This window comes from Ursus arctos, unplaced genomic scaffold (genome assembly GCF_023065955.2).
Source record: "Ursus arctos isolate Adak ecotype North America unplaced genomic scaffold, UrsArc2.0 scaffold_20, whole genome shotgun sequence".
Lineage (NCBI taxonomy): Eukaryota > Metazoa > Chordata > Mammalia > Carnivora > Ursidae > Ursus > Ursus arctos.
This window is the reverse complement of record NW_026622875.1, coordinates 31,539,487-31,559,039: the sequence shown is the minus strand read 5'-3', so window position 1 is coordinate 31,559,039 and position 19,553 is coordinate 31,539,487. Positions and strand designations below refer to the sequence as shown.

The following is a 19,553-nucleotide window of genomic DNA, read 5'->3' as shown; positions in this document are numbered from 1 at the left end:
CACAAATAACATTTCTTAATGATTCTACTCAATATTCAAAGGTGGGGAAGGGAGAGAGAGAAGGGGTTGGGGTGGGGAGAGATATTATTCACCTTTCTTGGGACACCATTGAGGTGAAGTTTTACCATATACTTTCCACATGGATTGTATTCTGGCTCACCATCCTTATTCTGAGGGTAAATTATGCTTTTGTAAGGAAAATAAATATTGAAATACCAAATTAATATTCAATATAAACTACTATGCAGGATATTATATTTTATTTAGACATATGCTACTGTCTTGGCAATTTTATAAAAATAAACATGAGAAAATTTTCTATGATAGGCCTAGGAAAAGGATTTCACCCTAACCAAAGTGCTTATTTAATATAAAGAAAATATCTTATGAGATCATAAAGAGTAAATTTCACAATACTCTGAAAAATACTAAGTTTTTAATTATATACTCTAATAAATTTTCTATTAAGTGGATATATTTTATGCCAGTTGAAATAATCTTCTCTCACTGGCTCAAGAAAAGACCATTTCAATTAACAAGAACTAAGGCAACTAACTACAACTCTGATAAAGTTAACACAATTCTGATAAAGTTACACAAAATTATCTAATAAGATATTTGTATCAGTATCCATTTTCTTTTACACTACGTATTATTTACTTATATGATCTATTTATCCAAGATGGCAAATAGCTTGAAACTAAGGTCTGTGTTTAATTTATCTTTGTGATCTAAAGGACTTAGACAAAAACCACTCAGGAAAAGATGCATGAAAAATTATAATGCTTAATTTTACAATGAATGATCTTTAGCTAATAAAACTTTAAAAAATGAGAGAAAAACTATTTCAGTAACATTTCAGTACATTCAGCAGTTCTAGCCAAAAGAAATATTTTATATTTTCCAGTTGCCATATTAAAAGTTACAAAGGTGGGGGGCGCCTGGGTGGCTCAGTCGTTAAGCGTCTGCCTTTGGCTCAGGGCGTGATCCTGGCATTCTGGGATCGAGCCCCGCGTCAGGCTCCTCTGCTAGGAGCCTGCTTCTTCCTCTCCCACTCCCCCTGCTTATGTTCCCTCTCTCGCTGGCTGTCTCTGTCAAATAAATAAATAAAATCTTTAAACAAAACAAAACAAAACCTTTAAAAAAAAAGTTACAAAGGTGAGATTTAATATATTTTAACCGAACTTATCCAAAATATTCAGTGTGTAATTACTATAAAAATTTGAAATATCTTCCAATTTTATATTTTTTTGTGCTTAGTTTTCAAAATCTGATGCACGTTACACTTACAACCCATTTTGATTCAGACTAGCCCTTTTCAAGTATACAATATCCACATGTGGCTAGTGGTTACCATATACTAGAATTATAAACACGACAGGATTTTCTTTGACCAATTTTATTTATTTCAAAACATACCTATTTTATATATATTAACACATGTGCATATGTTCTTAGACTATTTTAGGAAATCTTTACACATTCACAAATCATCTGTTTAATACATATACAGGGCCACAATATTCTAAGTGATATGCCTTCTTCACTTTCTATGCAGATAAGACCTAAGCTGTTAATTTCTAGTTAAGAGACAATTATATGAAAAGGGCTAAAGGGACAAATACAAAATTTTACCTGGTAATCAACTTCTTATTAAATCGTCTTTCATAAGCTGCACTGATAGCCAGTGATGCCACAAAGGAACAATCTGATACTATTGTCTGTTAATAAGAATTTATGAATATATTAATTCCTTCATGTAATTTCAACATTACCACAATACTTAACCACTACACTTAAGCAGCTGACATTTTATGCTGAGTTAACTGTTGCTTGAATACCAAAATAATAACAGAAATTCTATACTGCCAACTCACACATATTTTCTTCAAACAAATCCTAGAAAAACTGAGTAAAATATTTCAACAAAGTTAATTTAGAATAAATATGATGATTTATTTCTTACATGGATAAAAGCATACTCACTGAACCCATAAGTTTTTAATGATAATTTAAAGGCATTTTAAAAGAAGTTTATTATAATATGACCAATTAAACTGAATATGCACATCAAAAGATTATTGAATCACAGTATTTCAGGACCATTATTTTTTTACTGACTAGAAGACACCTGTATTTCAATGCAAAACTTAACTGAATAAAGCCTACAATAAAGCCCTATTGCTGTTCCATCACTGAAGTGTTTTAAATAAGCCTAATATCTTCCTTTTTAAAAAATACCTATTTTTCTCTTATCAAGGTGAAGCTGAGACCCTCAACTTTCTCATCTGCAAGAATATATTGATAAACAGGGTCTATATAAAAATCTGTAATTGCTCAAACCAGTTATTCATACTCACATTATCTCAGTATGTCTAAGTCAAACTGTGCAGAATAATTTTTCCAATTATACTCATGCACCTTAATATATAATAAAAGCTAAAAAAAAAAAAACCCAAATCTATATTCAAATTACTTCAAAATGTTAGCTTTCATATAAAATTATATAAAATGTTTACCTGCTTTATGCTAAAACTGGACACAGTATAAATCATTGTAGGATTGTTGGTGAGGTCTTCTGGTCGTACCCATTTGGAAAATGTAGCTTTTTGTTTAGGTGATAATGGTAGCTTGCCCCATCTATCACTGCGGTAATAATAAAAATTAAATACTACTACTACTAAAATTAATCTTTAAAAATGACACGAAAACAAAATTAAATTTCCTAGAGATTTATTTATTTGGTAGAATGAGTATAGCTATTCTTATATCATCCTAAAATAATGCTCTGGTCAAATCTGGCTCTTTACACTTAATGATGAATCCAGTCAATGTGCTCATCCTTCTCAATTAAAAAAATATAAATTTATAACTGCAAACAGGAAAGCAACTTAAATTCACTTCTATTTAAGAATAAAATTTAAAAGTTTAAGTTAACATCATTATATTCAAGAAATTCAGTTTCAATAAAATGGAACCATTAACAATAATACAAGCTGACTGAATTCAAAAGGACCTAGGAAGCTACAGATCCTTATGACGGCTCTTGATAAACTCTTCTCTGCAAGGCTAACAATGAGAGCAGCTAATTATTATAACCATGTACCAGACATCATGCTAGAGTATTTTATATGAACTATTCATTTAATCCATAAAACAATTCCATTAAAGCAAATATTTTTGGAAAAGGTTTAAAAGTGATCTAATAACTTGCCAAGGTCACACAGCTGAAAGTGGCAGCACTGGCATTTGAATCCAGGTCTCCAGTGCCAGATCCACCATTCTTATCCACTACCCTCCGACTGCGTGTTGGGAATATGCTGTGTGGTGTTTCTCTAAGACTGATGTATAGCACAAAATAAAAAACATCTTTCCTCAAACCTCTTCTAGAAGAAGGGTAACAGTCTTTGGGTTTCATAAGATTTCTAGGATTATACAAAGTTTATGATATGCAAACTGAAGCAAATATAACATGTTTTTCTCAAAAAAATACTGACATTAGGAGAAAGGTGGTTTTGTGGTCAGGTGTGATCTACAAACTCCTACGTTGTTTTCTTCATTAAAGGACATGTGTAAATGTTTAATAAACCAAGGTTTATGTAAACTTCTTAGACTATTGTATATAACACTTCTCAAACTTTTTGATGACCATCTCAAGAACCACTAGTGTTCTGGTGACATTTTGGTACCTGTGTAGGAACAGTAGCTGATTGTACATACAAAGTGAGCTGAACGAATTCAGAAGAATTTAAAGACAGCCATCACAAAATTTAAGGGAAAATATAAAGTTAATTCAAATCTATAATTTAATTACTTTGTATTATTAACCTGCCGTATGAGAATACAGAGTAAATCCAAGATTCCTTAATCTCTGTTCTCTCAAAAGTCACCATTATCAAATTCAGTGTTTTCTTATAACTTTAAAGATATTAAAAATATTTTATAAATATTATATTCAAATATGCTTACTTTAGGATTTAAAAATACATGACCTGAATAGAAAAAAAAAAGTTTAAAAATCAATCTTTCTAACCAAAGATTCATAAATTGTGGAACCTTTTTTCATTAGTCTGTTACCTTTGAATTTTGAAATATTTACTGTTACTTTTTCTTCTGACTATTCTACTGTAAAATAATCTAAAAAACAAGAATGGGAAAATCTTGCTAGAATAATATAGTATTTATTCTTGATTTTTCTCCAAATTTAATTAATTCAGCAAGTATTTACTGAGTACCTACTAGATGCCACACATTGCACTAGACACTGGAGTGTAATTAAGACAGACATGTTCTCTGTCCTTAGGAAACTTAAAATCCAGTGTGGAGGACTGACACTAAGTAATCTTATACAAAATATATAAAATTCCAACTGTGACAAGTGCTATGCGTAAATTAAGGGAGTTTGCATAGTATCATATTTTACTGTTTCAGTTATATTTTCCCATGTTATTTAATTTCTCAAAAACTTGATTGTTCATGGTTGTATGGTATTATTCTTATAGATGTTCTTCTGTTGTATGAGCACTAAAAACATGATCTATCTTAACTTATTACGCAGATTGACACTACAAGTTTATACCCCTACTTGGATATAACCATTTAAGAACGTACTAGAATAACTGATTCACACTTTCACAATTACAATATTGATGAATATCTTTTACATAAATCTTTGACTATATCTATGAACACTTTTTCAAATTGGTTTCCTGAAGTGAAATTAATGGTCAAAGGGATAAACTTTTGTTTGCTTGTTTATTTTACACATTTTGAAGTATCTGAAATGTACAACCAAATTTTATAATATAATTTAGAATAATTATTTTTCAAAGTTAACCCTTATTATATAACAATATAATAAGCATTATTAAGTGCTTTATATTTTATTAACTAATTTAATGATCACAGTAACACTATGAGGTAGATTCTATTCTTATTTTAAAATCTGAGACAGATTTAACAACTTGCCCAGCATCATACAGCATACAAAACTGGACAGTTTGGCTCTAGAATCTATGTCCTTAGCATCGATCAATGCTACAGAGCTTCTCAGATATAAAAATTTCTTGGACTCCAATCAGTGACTAGCATCACATGGTTGCCTGGGTGAAAAAAAACTAGGTTGATAACTCATTGGCTAGATGTCCAACTTTTGCCCACCTAAGAACAACAAAGCATTAGAGAATGAGAAAGCAGCTCTTTTGTTCTTTATAGAACCTTTTACATATTTGGTATGTAATAAACATTCAACTCTGATTTTTTTCTAATAAATAGAACACGCTCATTGCAAAAATTTTGAAAAAATTTAAAAAGTTAAATCACCCAGTTTTGCTATCTAAAGATAACCACTGTAAATATCTGACGTGTACCTTTACATCATTTTTTCTATCCATAAATACATGAAATGAAAAAAATATATAAATACAACATCCAAATTTTCCATTTTTAAATTTACTATATTGTAAGCATTTTCCCTATATCTTTCAAAGATGTATATTTTATTGGTAGCATAAACATTTACTATAATAACATAGATGTGCCATTATTTATTCATTCTTATATTGTTGGATATTTAGTTTGTTTCAGTAATTTTTTTGCTGTAACAGATGCTTTGATGAATGCTTTTATTATACACATCTTTAGTCAAACTTTTATTGCCTTAGAATTAGAAGCTGGGAGTCATGAACCAAGTAACATTTTTAAGGCTCTTAACACAAGCTGCCACCATCCGAGAAGGTTGTGCTAACCAACATTCTCATAATTAACCCTTTCTTGGATTTTTTTTTAGTAAACAACGACACTGTCATCATTCTATTCCACTTTTCCATTCGTTTCTTTCTTTACTGACTTTGCTGTTGTGATTCACACACCAATTGGACAAATATTTACTTTGTGCCAGGTACCGTGCTCGTGTAACGACAGGCAAAAAGAGAGCCATATGTGCCCATTACCAGGCAAATGACCACACAGATACTCTTGCTATGTTGCCTTACATTTTTCCCACAGCTGTACCTCTCTTACAGACTTTTTTATTACAAATTGTAATTTCAAGGCTATGAGTTAAATTGGACTTCAGAGTATGGAAAAACTACTCAAAAATTAAAATCATCTTGGAAATAAAAAGTACAATAATGCTTACTTACCAGAAAGGCATTGGATAGGCAAAACGCTCCCTCAGATCAATACTCATGAAAGGAACATATTCTATACCATTTATTTTTGATGTTGTCCTATAAAACACAAGGAAAAAAAATCTAAAGTAAATGTTCGAGTTTACCTTAACTACCAGTCTTATTTAAAATTTATATGACAAAGTATGGCACTGTAATAAAATGAAAATGACAGTCTCATTTGTTGATATCTTTATTTGAATTAAATTTTCAGAAAATAGTTGAATACCAAAAAAATGAATGATTCAATTCAATCCTGTAAGAGTAAGACTTACATCCTTCACAACTAAACCATGGTCTCAAGAAAAGCTTGTACTAAAGGTACTGAAGGTATCCCTCACACCAAGACACAAAATGAATCCTATCCTAAGCCCAAAAGGAGAAAGCAATTGGTTATTTTGGAATTTAAAAAACATGACATTTATGGGGCGCCTGGGTGGCACAGCGGTTAAGCGTCTGCCTTCGGCTCAGGGCGTGATCCCGGCGTTATGGGATCGAGCCCCACATCAGGCTCCTCCGCTATGAGCCTGCTTCTTCCTCTCCCACTCCCCCTGCTTGTGTTCCCTCTCTCGCTGGCTGTCTCTATCTCTGTCAAATAAATAAAATCTTTAAAAAAAAAAAAAAAACATGACATTTACAATTCTGGAATAGATGTCCTTCCTATATCCTGGTTACGAGAATGAGGAATGGATAGTGCAAGAAGGAAGCTCTGGCCACGTGACAAATTAAAAGAAATGCGGTTTGTAGTAGCTTTGCACATTTTGTGTGTATGTTCATTTGTATATATCAACTATTTCCTTCTTCTGTTTCTTTCCCTCATTTTATTTAAAAGTAGTTGCAGGGTAGCTTCACAACTTAGCCTTTAGGTAACAATGTTCAGTGAGACTGTGACTGACTTTGAAGACTAATTAGTACAGTAAGCAATGGATACAATGACTGTGTGTATCCTCATTTTGAGAGGATGAAAACTTTTCACCAGTATGAAGGATAACTGAATTCTGTTAGGTAGAAATATTAGTGCTTCGTTGTAGCATGAAATTCAAATGTGTGTAGAAAGGAGCACATGGATGCTAAGTAGCCTCAGTGTTGCACTGTTACTGTCTCTCAACTCCAAAACCATCCTTCTTTGTCTTTTTGTGTGTTGTAGCGGTTCATATGCAATTTTTCTTCCTTTTTTTTTTTTAAAAGATTTTATTTATTTGGCAGAGAGAGACAGTGAGAGAGGGAACACAAGCAAGGGGAGTGTGAGAGGGAGAAGCAGGCCCCCAGCGGAGCAGGGAGCCCGATGCAGGGCTCTATCCCAGGACCCTGGGATCATGACCTGAGCCGGAGGCAGATGCTTAACAGCTGAGCCACCCAGGCGCCCCCATATGCAATTTTTCCAAGCAAAATGAGACACATTAGAAGAATTAAAATCGCCAGTAGGAAAAAAAAGATAACTGCCTTCAGGTGGCTGCTACAAACGAAGGCACCTTTTCAGCGCAATTTTAGGAAATTAAAAGTGAGCAACTACATGACTTGCACAGCTCTAAGCAGCTTGGATCTCCTCCAACTGAAGAGAAGTCACACTGGCGCAGAGATCTAGCCCATCTACACTGGCTCAGACTGCAATCACGAGGATTTCCTCAGCTTTGTTGTTTTGCATTTTTAAAATCCCCTGAGGCTGCATCCAGACCCTGAGTTGGCAAATGTTTTCTGTAAATGACCAGACTGTACATCATTCTGGCTTTGTAATGAGGTCTCTGTCACATATTCTTCTGTTTTTTGTTTGTTTTCTTTTTTATAACCCTTTAAAGAAATGTAAAAACTATTCATAACTTCAGGCTTCCCTTTGCTGAGCCAGGCCTACACTATTTCAAGGTAACAGTTTTTCTCCCTAGGAGGGCTCCGGTTACCAGCTGCAGAGATTATGAGTGGTCTGCCATAGCTCTAATTCTGCTGTTTGACCTTTAGTGCTCGATTTTAAAGTATGCTAGGATTTTCAGAAAAACATATGTCTAGTAGAAATGCTAATACTAAAATATAACAAATTTTAACTACTTCAAGTTGAGGCTATATGACAATATAATTTATAATTTCATAATGAGAGCACGACACACTATAACAAAGATGTGATTACAACTCACCAAACCTAATGAAAATAAAATTACCTGCGTTGATTATGTTAACAAAATTATTCATTACAACGAATCAAACTGACTTACCTGAGAACTTCTATTTCTTCTGCTGTATATCTCTGTCCTTGTGCATCACATGACTGTGGACTTATAAAAGGTTGAGGTCTTTCAAGGAAAGGACTAGTCCCTAGTGGAAAATGTGTTCTCGTTGGAGGTGGCTTTGGTTTGATATTTGTTGACTTGATTTTGCATAATGGTTTTGTTAAAGGCTCACTCAATGCTTCTGCTCTGTAATAGAAAGAGGTACAGAAAAACTGTTCTAGTTTTTCTTCTCACATTTAAGCTTTCCAGAAAATAAAATGTACTTCAAGAACCAGTCAAGCACTCCTAATGTAAAATTAGTATATACGATTCATACATACCAGTCAGCAGTACACTTCTGAAGCTACTTCAAAAAGTAAGTATTTCACAACTGATATACATTAATTGATAATACTGCTAACATTAATTGAGCACTTACTGCATGTCAGATACTATGAAAGGTAAGGGGGATATGAGAGAGTATTAAATGCAATCTCTGCTTTTAAAGTGTTCACAGTTTTGTGGGGGAAAGAAAGACAACTGTATCCAAAGTGACAGATACTAAGAAGTATTACATGTGAGTGAACACACAGCAGAAGATATTAACTGAATGACCAAGAAAAGAGAGTAAGTCAGGGGAGATTATTCTGAATTGATGTTTGAGCTGCAGAGAAGTCCACCTGGGAAGTGAGGGAGCATTCTAAGTAGAAAATAGCAATGGTGCAGAAGTATGAAACAGCATAGCAAGTTAAGATAACTTCAAAAAAAAAAAAAAAAGGATGAAGGCCCTGTGAAAAGTACAAACAAGAGGCAGAAGGAAAGGGACTAGGAGCAAGAGTTGATCACGGAATGTCTCACATGATATTCAAGGGAACTTTGGCTCTGTTTTGTCAAAGGTTCAGCGAGCTAAAAAACAGAAGTTCTTAATTTGAGGTCCACATATGAGCTCCAGGAATCTTGTGAACACTCTGAAATTACATAAAATGGACATGAAAAAAATTTTATGTACATTTTTCCTAGAAAGAGGATCCATAATTTTGAACAGACCCTCAAAGGAGCCAATGACTGACCCACCCCTCTGAGCTTAGGGTGCACTCAGAGGATACTGGATGGGTTATCCACATAGTTGTAATAAACATCACCTCCGATTCTGACTAGTGAAAAAAGTGAAAATGGAGAAGATAACTATGTGTCAAGTGCCCATATCCTCATGAATCTGGAGAGATAAATTAAATGTTAGATGATGACAATGAAAAGGAAGGATGGCTGTTTTACTTCAATCAAAAAAAAGAAGGGCTGGGGGTGGTATAGCTACCTAGTCAGACCCTCAAAAGGAGGTAATTTTATTAATTCATGCTATAACTACAAATGCATTTTCCATCCTTTTCCTTCATCTATTACACTCTTTAAGAGGAATAATTCTCTTGTGCAAATCTGTTCATTCTCAATAACCTACTGAGCACATACGGTATGTCTCTGCTAGGTGGTTACAGCATTGAACAAAACAGACAAAATTCTCTGCATTCACAGAGTTTACATGGAGGGTTGGGGGGTTCAAAGGGACATAGGCAATATAACAAACATGATAAACTAGTAACTTTCATATACCTTAGGAAATGGTTAAGAGCTTTGGGAAAGAATATTAGAATAGAGTAAGCAGGCGGAAAGTACTGGAGGAGATTCCATTTTAAATAAAATGGTCAGGGCAGGCTTTATTGAAAAATTGACATTTGAGCGAAGAGTTGAAGGAGCTACACACGCTGTATAATTTGGGGTATGTGAATGGTTGTAGGCCAGCTCATTCTCAATTTCTCTACCTTAATAGTAGCTCTGGAACGCTCTCTGGAAGTTTTCCCCAGAAATCTGGTATTACACAACAGAAGGAAGTCTTCCACTTCAAACATCATAATCATTGTTTTACACATAGCAAAAACTAAATAAAACAGGTCTTGGCTGATCTGTTATTTCTTGAGTTTAAAGTAGGGAACTAGAGAGGAATAAATTCAGCTGGAGGAAGAAGGTAGACTTGCTCTAGATCTCAGCTTAAAGATGGAGGCTTGTTACTATGAACTCTAACATATTTAGAGAAATCTGTCAAATTTAAGTAACATAGTACACTGCTATCCATGGATAAGAACTTGAGTGACCAAAACTCACCTATCTAGTGCCTGTCGAGCCAACTGTTTCAGTTTATTTTGCAGAGTTTTATCAGCAGTTTCATAAGACTTAAGAAAAAGAGAGACAGACATTCTGAAGCATAATTTTTTTCTTCGCTTGATCCATATTTCTAAGCAAAAAACTTATAATGCAATATAGTTCTTCAAATAATGAAAGAATAAACAAAGATGACAATTTGTTCTCATCCTTAAATATTTAAAATAGTATTGAAAACTAGTCACTGAGGTAAACCTGAAGAGCACTTCATGTGGTAAATGAACCACAACTGTAAGAACATGCTGCCATGGAAAGCTGAGCAGCACAAAACTGAGGAGACCAGCACTTACCTCCAGAAATCAGGCACGATGGTTTCTCTGAACAAAAAGGCAATCCTCTGGCAATACTGAGAACACCGCTCTCAATCATTTCACCTCACGGTCCTGTCAAATGCACTGCTCTTATGCACTAGATGCCCCTTAAACCTAGCTCTTCCAACCAGGGTCCTCAGGAAGAGTAAAAGCCACTCAGCATATAGATTTTACACTACAAATTAATAAAGCTCTCCCAAACCACTACCTTGTTTTTAAATGTAAGAATTTTTTTTTAAAAAGGGGGAGGTTTATTCTAAATTCATAGATTTGTGATGAATTCTTCCTGCAGTAAGTTAATTTTAGGTATATGGGTTGAAACAGGTTAAAAAAATACTATCTATAATTTAAAAAACTACTGCCTGATGCCTCAATTTTCTGTCAATTTTTTAACAAGAGGTTAAAATCCATCATTAATTTTCTATTCATCTTTGAATAAAGTAACTTAATTATATTTATAATGATATAGTAATTATTTTCTTTAAGGAACTGTTAAGTAAAATTCACTAGTAAGAGAAATTTCTTAGCATAATTCCACCAAATATAACTAGTAGCTATACATACGGTTTTCAGACAGAGATCTACGGCTTCAGTATACAATTCTATAGCATCTTCAACATTCCCTTTTTCATCTTCATCAAAAGCTTGAGTAACAAGGAAATGAGCACGTTCTAAGTCCAACTGATGTTTTGATTTCAAGGGATCAGCACTCTTTGACTGAACTAGGATAGGAAGAAAGCCATATAGATGAAATATTACCTATATATGTATTTAGATATCCAGGAAACAACACACCATTTTAATACATTTAAGACACGCTTTATAAAAACTTTACAGGGGCGCCTGGGTGGCGCAGTCATTAAGCGTCTGCCTTTGGCTCAGGGCATGATCCCGGCATTCTGGGATCGAGCCCCACATCAGGCTTCTCCGCTAGGAGCCTGCTTCTTCCTCTCCCACTCCCCCTGCTTGTGTTCCCTCTCTCGCTGGCTGTCTCTCTCTGTCAAATAAATAAATAAAATCTTTAAAAAAAAAAAAAACACAAAACTACAATTTTTCAATTTAAAAACTTAGCAAGGTCAAAAAATAATCCGTAAAAAATGACTCTTTCAATATGAATTTTAAGGCCTAAAAAAAAGTCCCCACTTACTATTCAAAAAAATGTCCCCCTGAATTTCTCTTTCCTTACCAGCATTTTCTTCCTTTAAAAAAATATAACACCAGTCCTCCTCCTTACATACCTCTGGCCCCACTCCCAAAAACAAAACAAAAAAACTTAAAAAATGCAAGCCTAAAGAAACTTCATTATGTTTTAAGGTGATTAAAAAAATTTTTTTCAGTACAGACAATTGTGTGATACAATACCTGATGATAAAGTTCCTGCTGTTTCCTATTCATCTGAGTCCAGATTAAATAACCATATATTTTTACTGTTCTTTGAAATAAGTATTTAATATAAAAGTATATATCAACAAGAGACCTGTATCAAAAATATACAAAGATCTCTTACAACTAAATAAAAAGACAACTCCAATTTTGAAAATGAGTGTGGTGAGTAATCATGTTAATTTGTGTCAACTTTACTGGGTCCCCAGATACTTGGCTAGACATGATTTCTAAGCATGTCTAAGAGAGTGATTCTGAATGAAATTAACCTTTGAATTGGTAGTAAAAGCAGACTGTCCTCCCTGATGTGGGTGGGCATCACCTAATCCACTGAGGGACTGAATAAAACAAAAAGGCAGAGGAAGGGAGAATTTGCCCTCTCTGCCAGACTGCCTTTTTTTTTGGGGGGGGGGGTCTTTTCCTGCCCTTGGGACTGGGTCTTACACCATCAACTCCCCTGCTTCTCAGGCCTTTGGACTTGGACTAAATAAACTATACCACTGGCTTTCTTGGGTCGTTCCTGCTTGCAGACTGCAAAGTGTGGGACTTCTCAGCCTCCATAATGAGGTTCCATTATGAGCCAATTCCTTATACAAAATCTCTTTATATGTATCCTACTGGTTCTTTTCTCTGGAGAACCCTGACTTACATAACGGGCAAAGGGTCTATATAACCATTTTTCCAAAGAAGATATTCAAATGGCCATCTGGCCCATGAGAAGATGCTCAACAACATTAGCCAGCAGGGAAATGCATATCAAAACCCAAGATGCCACCTTTACACCTACTTGGGTGCCTAAAATTACAAAAGACAGAAAATAACAAATGTTGATAAGGATGTAAAGGAAATGAAACCCTCATATACTGCTGATGGAAATGTAAAATGGTATTGCCACTTTGGAAAACAGTTCAGCAGTTCCTTAAAAAATCAGACATAAAGCTACCATATGACCCAGCAATTTCACTCCTGGGCATGCATCAAAGAGAACTAAAAACACATATACAAACATTCAAAACAGTATTATTCAGAACAGCCAAAAGGTGGAAACAAGACAATGTCCATCAACGGATGAATGGATAAACAACATATGGTATATTGGTACAATGGCATTATTATTCAGCCATAAAAAAGAATGAAGTATTGATACATACTACAACATGGATAAATCTTGAAAATATTATGCTAAATGAAAAAAGCCAAACACCAAAGGCCAAGTATTAGATGTTCTATTTACGTGAAATGTCCAGAATAGACAACTCCAGGGAGATAGAAAATAGGTTAGTGGTTGTTAGAGGATAGGGAGTGGGAGGAATGGGGAATGAATGCTAAGAGATTTCTTTCGGGGCAACAAAAATGTTCTAAAATTAGATAGTGGTGATGGCAGCACAACTCTGGAAATATACTAAAAACCACTGAATTGTATACCTCCAAAAGGTGAATTTTATGGTACATGAATTATATCTCAATAAAGCTGTTATTTAAAAAAAAAAAAAAAAGCTTTACATTTTGTCTCTTCAAGGTATGGTGGTGATCTTTTAGAATTTTAACTCTCAGTTAACACTCTGAAGTATGTGCTAATCCCATATACAAAACAAAGACATGAAAGCTCAAAAACATTATAATATCTAGCCTAGGGTTTCTCAGCATCATACTACTGACATGTTCAGCTGGATAATTCTTTGCTGTAGACTGACCTGTGCACTGAAGGATTTTTAGCAAGATCCCTGACCTCTACTGAACTGGATGCCATAGTATACTCCCGACTTCTCCCTAATCCAAAAACCAAAAATCTTCTGAGGTACAAAACTGTTCCCAGTTGAGAATGACTGATCTAGCCTAAAGTTTTGTGGCTACAAGCTACAATTTAGATCTTTTAATTCTAAGTGTTGAGCTCTTTATACTACACTGGTGAATTTCAAACCGTGTTACCCTTCCCCACCCAGAAATCAACTTAACACTCAAGAGTTTCCTATCAGCAAAGTTTGTTTTAAACATTGTCTGAAATGCTAATTAAAGAAACCATTTATTTCTCCACAGATTACACTCCACAGGTTGAACATAACGGGTCAAAAAGCTGGTAATACAATTAAGGTATCCTATGCTTTAAAAATCTTTTTTGAACTTTATTTCTGTTTCATTGACAAGTCTTTATTCCTTAAGAGATTAGAGCTGTGACATTCTGTGCCTAAATATCACCTTTATAAATATCTTATTTATAAATCTATTTGGCTGGGGAAATGGAGTTACTTGAATTACGTGGTATTTTTGATACCTGAATCAATATAACTTTCTATCAGTTAAGGCCCTGCTACATAGGCAGTTCACTTTTCAATATGTCCAATTTCTGGGCATTGTCTTAAACTCAACTACCTCATCCTTAAGGGTATTGTTCTAACAAGAAATCCAATGATGGAATCTACTTTTTCCTAATGATGTGCTTATAACTGCTCTTATCTACTTAGAATGAGTGGTGGAAAGTAGCACAAAGTCCATCAGGCAATGCTGAATAAAGTCCTCTAAGCTGCTTGTGGTTTTACTATACAGCTGCAGAAAAAAAGGGTTAAAAAAAAAACTCTTAGTGAGAAAAATGCGTTTCTAAAACAAAATGTCAGTAGGTGACCATTTTCTTTTCTACCCATGTCAATAGCAGATTTTGACAGCAGCCACATACCTCTAACAAAACTGTGATCACTAAGCCTGTGTACTTGTTTCATGGCATTTGCCATGCTGTTTACAAAAATAAATACAAGTTGTTCCAGGTCTCTACTTACATGTTGCTTTCCAAGATATGGTTTAAAAAGAGTTTAGCTAAGGTCTTGAGGTTGAGGATACAGATATAGAAGAGACCATGAACATACTTGCTCAAGTCATTGACACTAAAGGGAAGTAAAGATGGCACTTGAACAATGTGGGGGTTTAGGGGCACTGACAGAAATCTGCATATAACTTTTGACTCCCCCAAAACTTAATAGCTTACTGTTGACTGGAAGCCTTACCAATGACGTAAGTTGATTAACAAATATTTTGCATGCGTGTTATATACTATATTCTTGTGATAAAGTAGGCTAAACAAAAGAAAATATTAAGAAAATCATAAAGAAGAAAAAGTCCATTAACAGTACTGTAAAAAATCTGCACGTAGGGGCACCTGGGTGGCCCAGTTGGTTAAGCGTCTGCCTTTGGCTCACATCATGATTCCGGGGTCCTGGGATGGAGCCTGACGAAGATGGGCTCCCTGCTCAACAGGGAGTCTCCTTGTCCTTGTCCTTCTCCCTCTGCCTCTCCGCCCCCTTGTGTTCTCTCCCTCTCTCTCAAATAAATAATAAATAAAATCTTTTTTTAAAAAATCTGCATATAAGTGGGCCTGCACAGCTCAAATCCCTGTTGTTCAAGGGTCAACTGTAGTCATTTAATCTTAGTATCAGGAGACAGCATGTGACAGATATTTAAAAAATAGACTTTAACAGGGTCCTAACCTAGACTCTGACAATGATACAGTTTGTATGTATATAATTCACTCTCACTGTACCCCTGAGAAATTAGGAGATTGGACTATACTATTTGTAAGGTTCCTATTCACAAATCTATCACTTATTTCCATACTATGACTTTAAAAGACATGATTACCAAAAAAGGAATGAGCAGCAAGAGTGAAGATCAAGATCCAAAGATGAAAAAGCAAAAGGAAAGAGAAACACAAGGGACTAATATAACACTGTATGTCAACTATATTTCAATAATACAAATTAAAAAAAAAAGAGAAACATAGGGGGAAAGAATGTGATGAGAGAAAAGAAAAAAAAAAACGGTAAGCTTAGTAGTACTTTACTAACCTGCTGAATGCAAAGCCTGAACTCTTTCCAGATACTCATTTATTTTTTCTTGAATATGTTCTAGGCTTGATCCTGCCATCTCAGCATAAATTAAGGCTTGTGCAGCTTCCTTAAAAAAAAAAGAAGAAAAATCAAAGGAATCTAATAGATGAATTACGATTTGAATTTTCTCTACCACTAACTCACTATTGCTGTCTATGAATGACAAAATAAGAATGTCTTTAGGACAGTACCAAGTGGGTTATATAACCCTCCAATACCTTTTCTTCAGTTCTCAATACTCTCAATTTTCTCATACTGTTGAAAATTTACAAACTCAAATACAAGAGATTATAAACATTTTCTTAGAATAGCTTTAGCTTCCATGTTTTTTGCTTTCCTTTTTCTTTATGCAATAGGTCAGACTTAAAATCACATGAAATATGATTGAAAATATGAATTGAGCCTGAAAAGCATAACAGGTATATAATAACAATACTCATTACTATTGGTTAATAATAATAATAATCAATAATCAATTGGTTAATGATAAATAAAATTAAATGTCAAAGGAAGAATATAACAAATAATAAAGGTTAGGGTGCCTGGCTGGCTCTGAACACGACTCTTGATCTCAAGTCTGAGCTCCATGCTGAGTGCAGAGATTACTTAAAAATAAAATTAAAAAAAAATCATAAAGGTTAAATATCTCACAGTGGAAAGAAAATATCTTTCTACATAGAAAATATTGCCAAAGTGTGACACATTTTAAAGCAGATGTCAGTTGTATGAAATCAACTTATTTTAATTAAGAAAACCTGGATTCATCATCCAGTTTTTCTAATACTCCCACAGCCAGTTATGCTGTGCTAGTGAGGAAGAGCCTCACTCTCCCCATCACCATTCCAGGATAACACAGCGAGAAGGACCACAGAGAAATTTCTCCAAAGTAACAACACCTTTTCAGCAATAACCTAAGCATGTGCACTTCAGAGAGGCTGATGCCTGTGTGGATCCAAAGAAGCCAGCCATCTATTGAACATCTAACTTTTTTGAATCCAGTTGTTGGAGCAGGAGTTGTTTCACTGAACTTAACAAAATCAGTAAAAAGAGTCTGGTTTTGATCCAAATGAAAATTCACTGAAAGGCTGTGTAGGAAAGATGATATTCTCAGATGCTGCAACTCAGACTCTATTTCACGGAAGGAAAATATAACTTTACATGTAAACATTAAATATTTTCTTATGTACTATTATTATCTAAATACTGATAGTATATATATATTTCACACCTCCAACTACCTTGCATGTAAATACTGACATTCAAATAATTATCTTGCTTAAAAGAAATAGAGCCAACTAAAAAATTGCTGATATCAATTTTATTTTACTCATTTAATTTATATTTGAAAATGACAATTAAGAAATCCCTCATAGAACAGTAATGAAGACAGAAAATGCTAAAGATCTGGTAAAGTTTATATACACAGTTCCTAGAAGCACAACCACTTTTCTCAAGGATAAAAATTCTTCTAATGGCATGCATGCAATCTCACAGCAAACAAGAGGCCCTGCGTAGCATTTTCTTTTGCTTTACACGAAGCTATTTTATGTGGCACTACTTTAACCTATGAATATTTGTCAGTTATTTCACAAAACTCAAACACACAGAATTTTACTTTTAAAGAAATACTGCCTTCACGAAAATTTCCTCAAAAAGTGCAAAAGAAATGATTCTGAAACACACCAAAAGTCTCTAAATATAGATGATAAAATAAAGGCAATAAAATAATCTGAGGAAAAACAAATCATATATTACTGATAGCATATACGTTTATGTAAAAATTACTATTCCGCTACTATCAAAGCTTGACATTCTTTAAAAAAAAGGAGGGGGGACAATATGAGGATACAGCTACCTCCACAAGGAAGCGGAGGACATAGTCACAGCTGGAGGGATGTATTTGCAAATCCGCAGGACTGGAGAGCACAGTGGACCGTGGATGATCATATTCTTTAATAATTCTGCCCCCAGTAACTTAGCCAAAAAAAAAAGAAAAAGAAAAAAAAGAAAAAGCCAAGAAATGTGTAAAGCATAAGTTATAAAGATATTAACCGCACCATTACTTACGATGCTGAAAAATCAGAATGAACCTAAATGCCCATTAGTTTGTAAATAAATTATGGTACATTCACATAATGGAATACTACGCATCTGTCGTTAATAAAATTATATTAAACAAGCAACTGTAATGAGTTTTTAAAAGCTCAAATACAAAGAACAGGTTAAAAATAGTTTACACGGTACAATCCAAGTTTGTCTTACGTATAGAGAAGTTGAATCACTATGTCGTTCCCTCGAAACTACACTCAAATTTTTTCAAAGCTGCGTATGTAAATACGCGTAGAAAAGCAAGTACAGATATATTAAATGCCAAGATAAGAGACGTGTTATTCTCTTATAAAACCTTATTTTCTTCAACGAACGTGCATTATTTTAGTGCGTATCAGAGACCACTTCCCACTAGCCATAAATCAGAGCCAAGTGACAGCGAGAATTAGCTACTTAACTACCCATACCTAACTACTGCTGCCATAAGTAGCTCAGCGGTGGACATTTGCCATTCAAGACTGTAACCGGAGAAGTGGTGGCTCCCAAGCCGCGACCAAATCTCCCCACCTTGGCAGAAGCCAGGTCGCCTCTCCCCTGAAAATGACAGCAGCAGAACAGGAAGAGGGAAAAGCAAAGCCCAGAAGGCATGGCCGCCGCCGCACCTGGACCCGCCCCCGGCCTCTCCTGGTGCAGCAGTCCTCGGCCCTACCTTGTAGTAAAACACCGCCTCGGAGTAGCGACCTTCTTGGTCGCGCTGCACCGCCAGCCGAGCGAACTGCACGGCGTCCCGCTCCAGCGCCGTGGCGTCCATGACGCCGAGGCCCCGCACGAGCCCAGGGAAGGAGGGAAGCCCTGACGCACGAAGGCTCTTTGCGGACCACCGCACCGCCGGGAGGCGGACCCGAGAACGCCGCGAAAACAGCAGCAAAGTTTATTTTCGGTGGCTGAGGGAAGACACCGGGCCTTCCCGGCCAGGGTCCGGGGCAACGCCGCGCCTCCTCAGCGCCGCTGGGGCTCCCGGCCTGTGGGGCCACCCCACATCCCGGCAACCGCATTCCCCCGCCCCGCCCACCGGCTCCACTGCGCAGTCGCAACCTCATCCTCGGAAGTTTCTCCGGAGATCGGGCGGCTAAGGCCGGGTTCGTGGGAGTACGTGTGTGATGGGCGGGGCCTGGCCAGCTGGGCGCCGGCGCGCACGTGATCGCCATGGCTCCCGGGATTGGGTAGGCGAAAGCAGAGTCAAGTCCGGGCCGCCGACTTCTCCCGGGTTTGCGCGAATGTGGCAATGCCAACCGGGGGCTGTTGCTCACAACGCTTGGTGGAGGCGGCGCATGCGCCTTATGGAGCCGTTTT

At 35.7% G+C, this 19,553-nt stretch overlaps 1 protein-coding gene across 2 annotated transcripts in view; it reads right to left on the bottom strand.

Moving 5' to 3' along the window:
• CAPN7 (calpain 7) overlaps positions 1-19,274 on the bottom strand; it is a 40,426-nt gene extending 21,152 nt beyond the window's left edge. For both annotated transcript variants that reach the window (XM_026496987.3, XM_044383395.3), the window contains exons 1-9: positions 18,910-19,274; positions 16,110-16,218; positions 11,458-11,615; positions 10,526-10,593; positions 8,375-8,575; positions 6,144-6,230; positions 2,520-2,646; positions 1,636-1,721; positions 93-186 (exon numbers count right to left, since the gene is read on the bottom strand). In XM_026496987.3, the coding sequence (XP_026352772.1) occupies positions 93-186; positions 1,636-1,721; positions 2,520-2,646; positions 6,144-6,230; positions 8,375-8,575; positions 10,526-10,593; positions 11,458-11,615; positions 16,110-16,218; positions 18,910-19,011 (1,032 nt within the window). In that variant the 5' untranslated portion in view covers positions 19,012-19,274. The remainder of the gene's footprint in view (positions 1-92; positions 187-1,635; positions 1,722-2,519; positions 2,647-6,143; positions 6,231-8,374; positions 8,576-10,525; positions 10,594-11,457; positions 11,616-16,109; positions 16,219-18,909) is intronic.
• Positions 19,275-19,553: the final 279 nt, after the last annotated feature.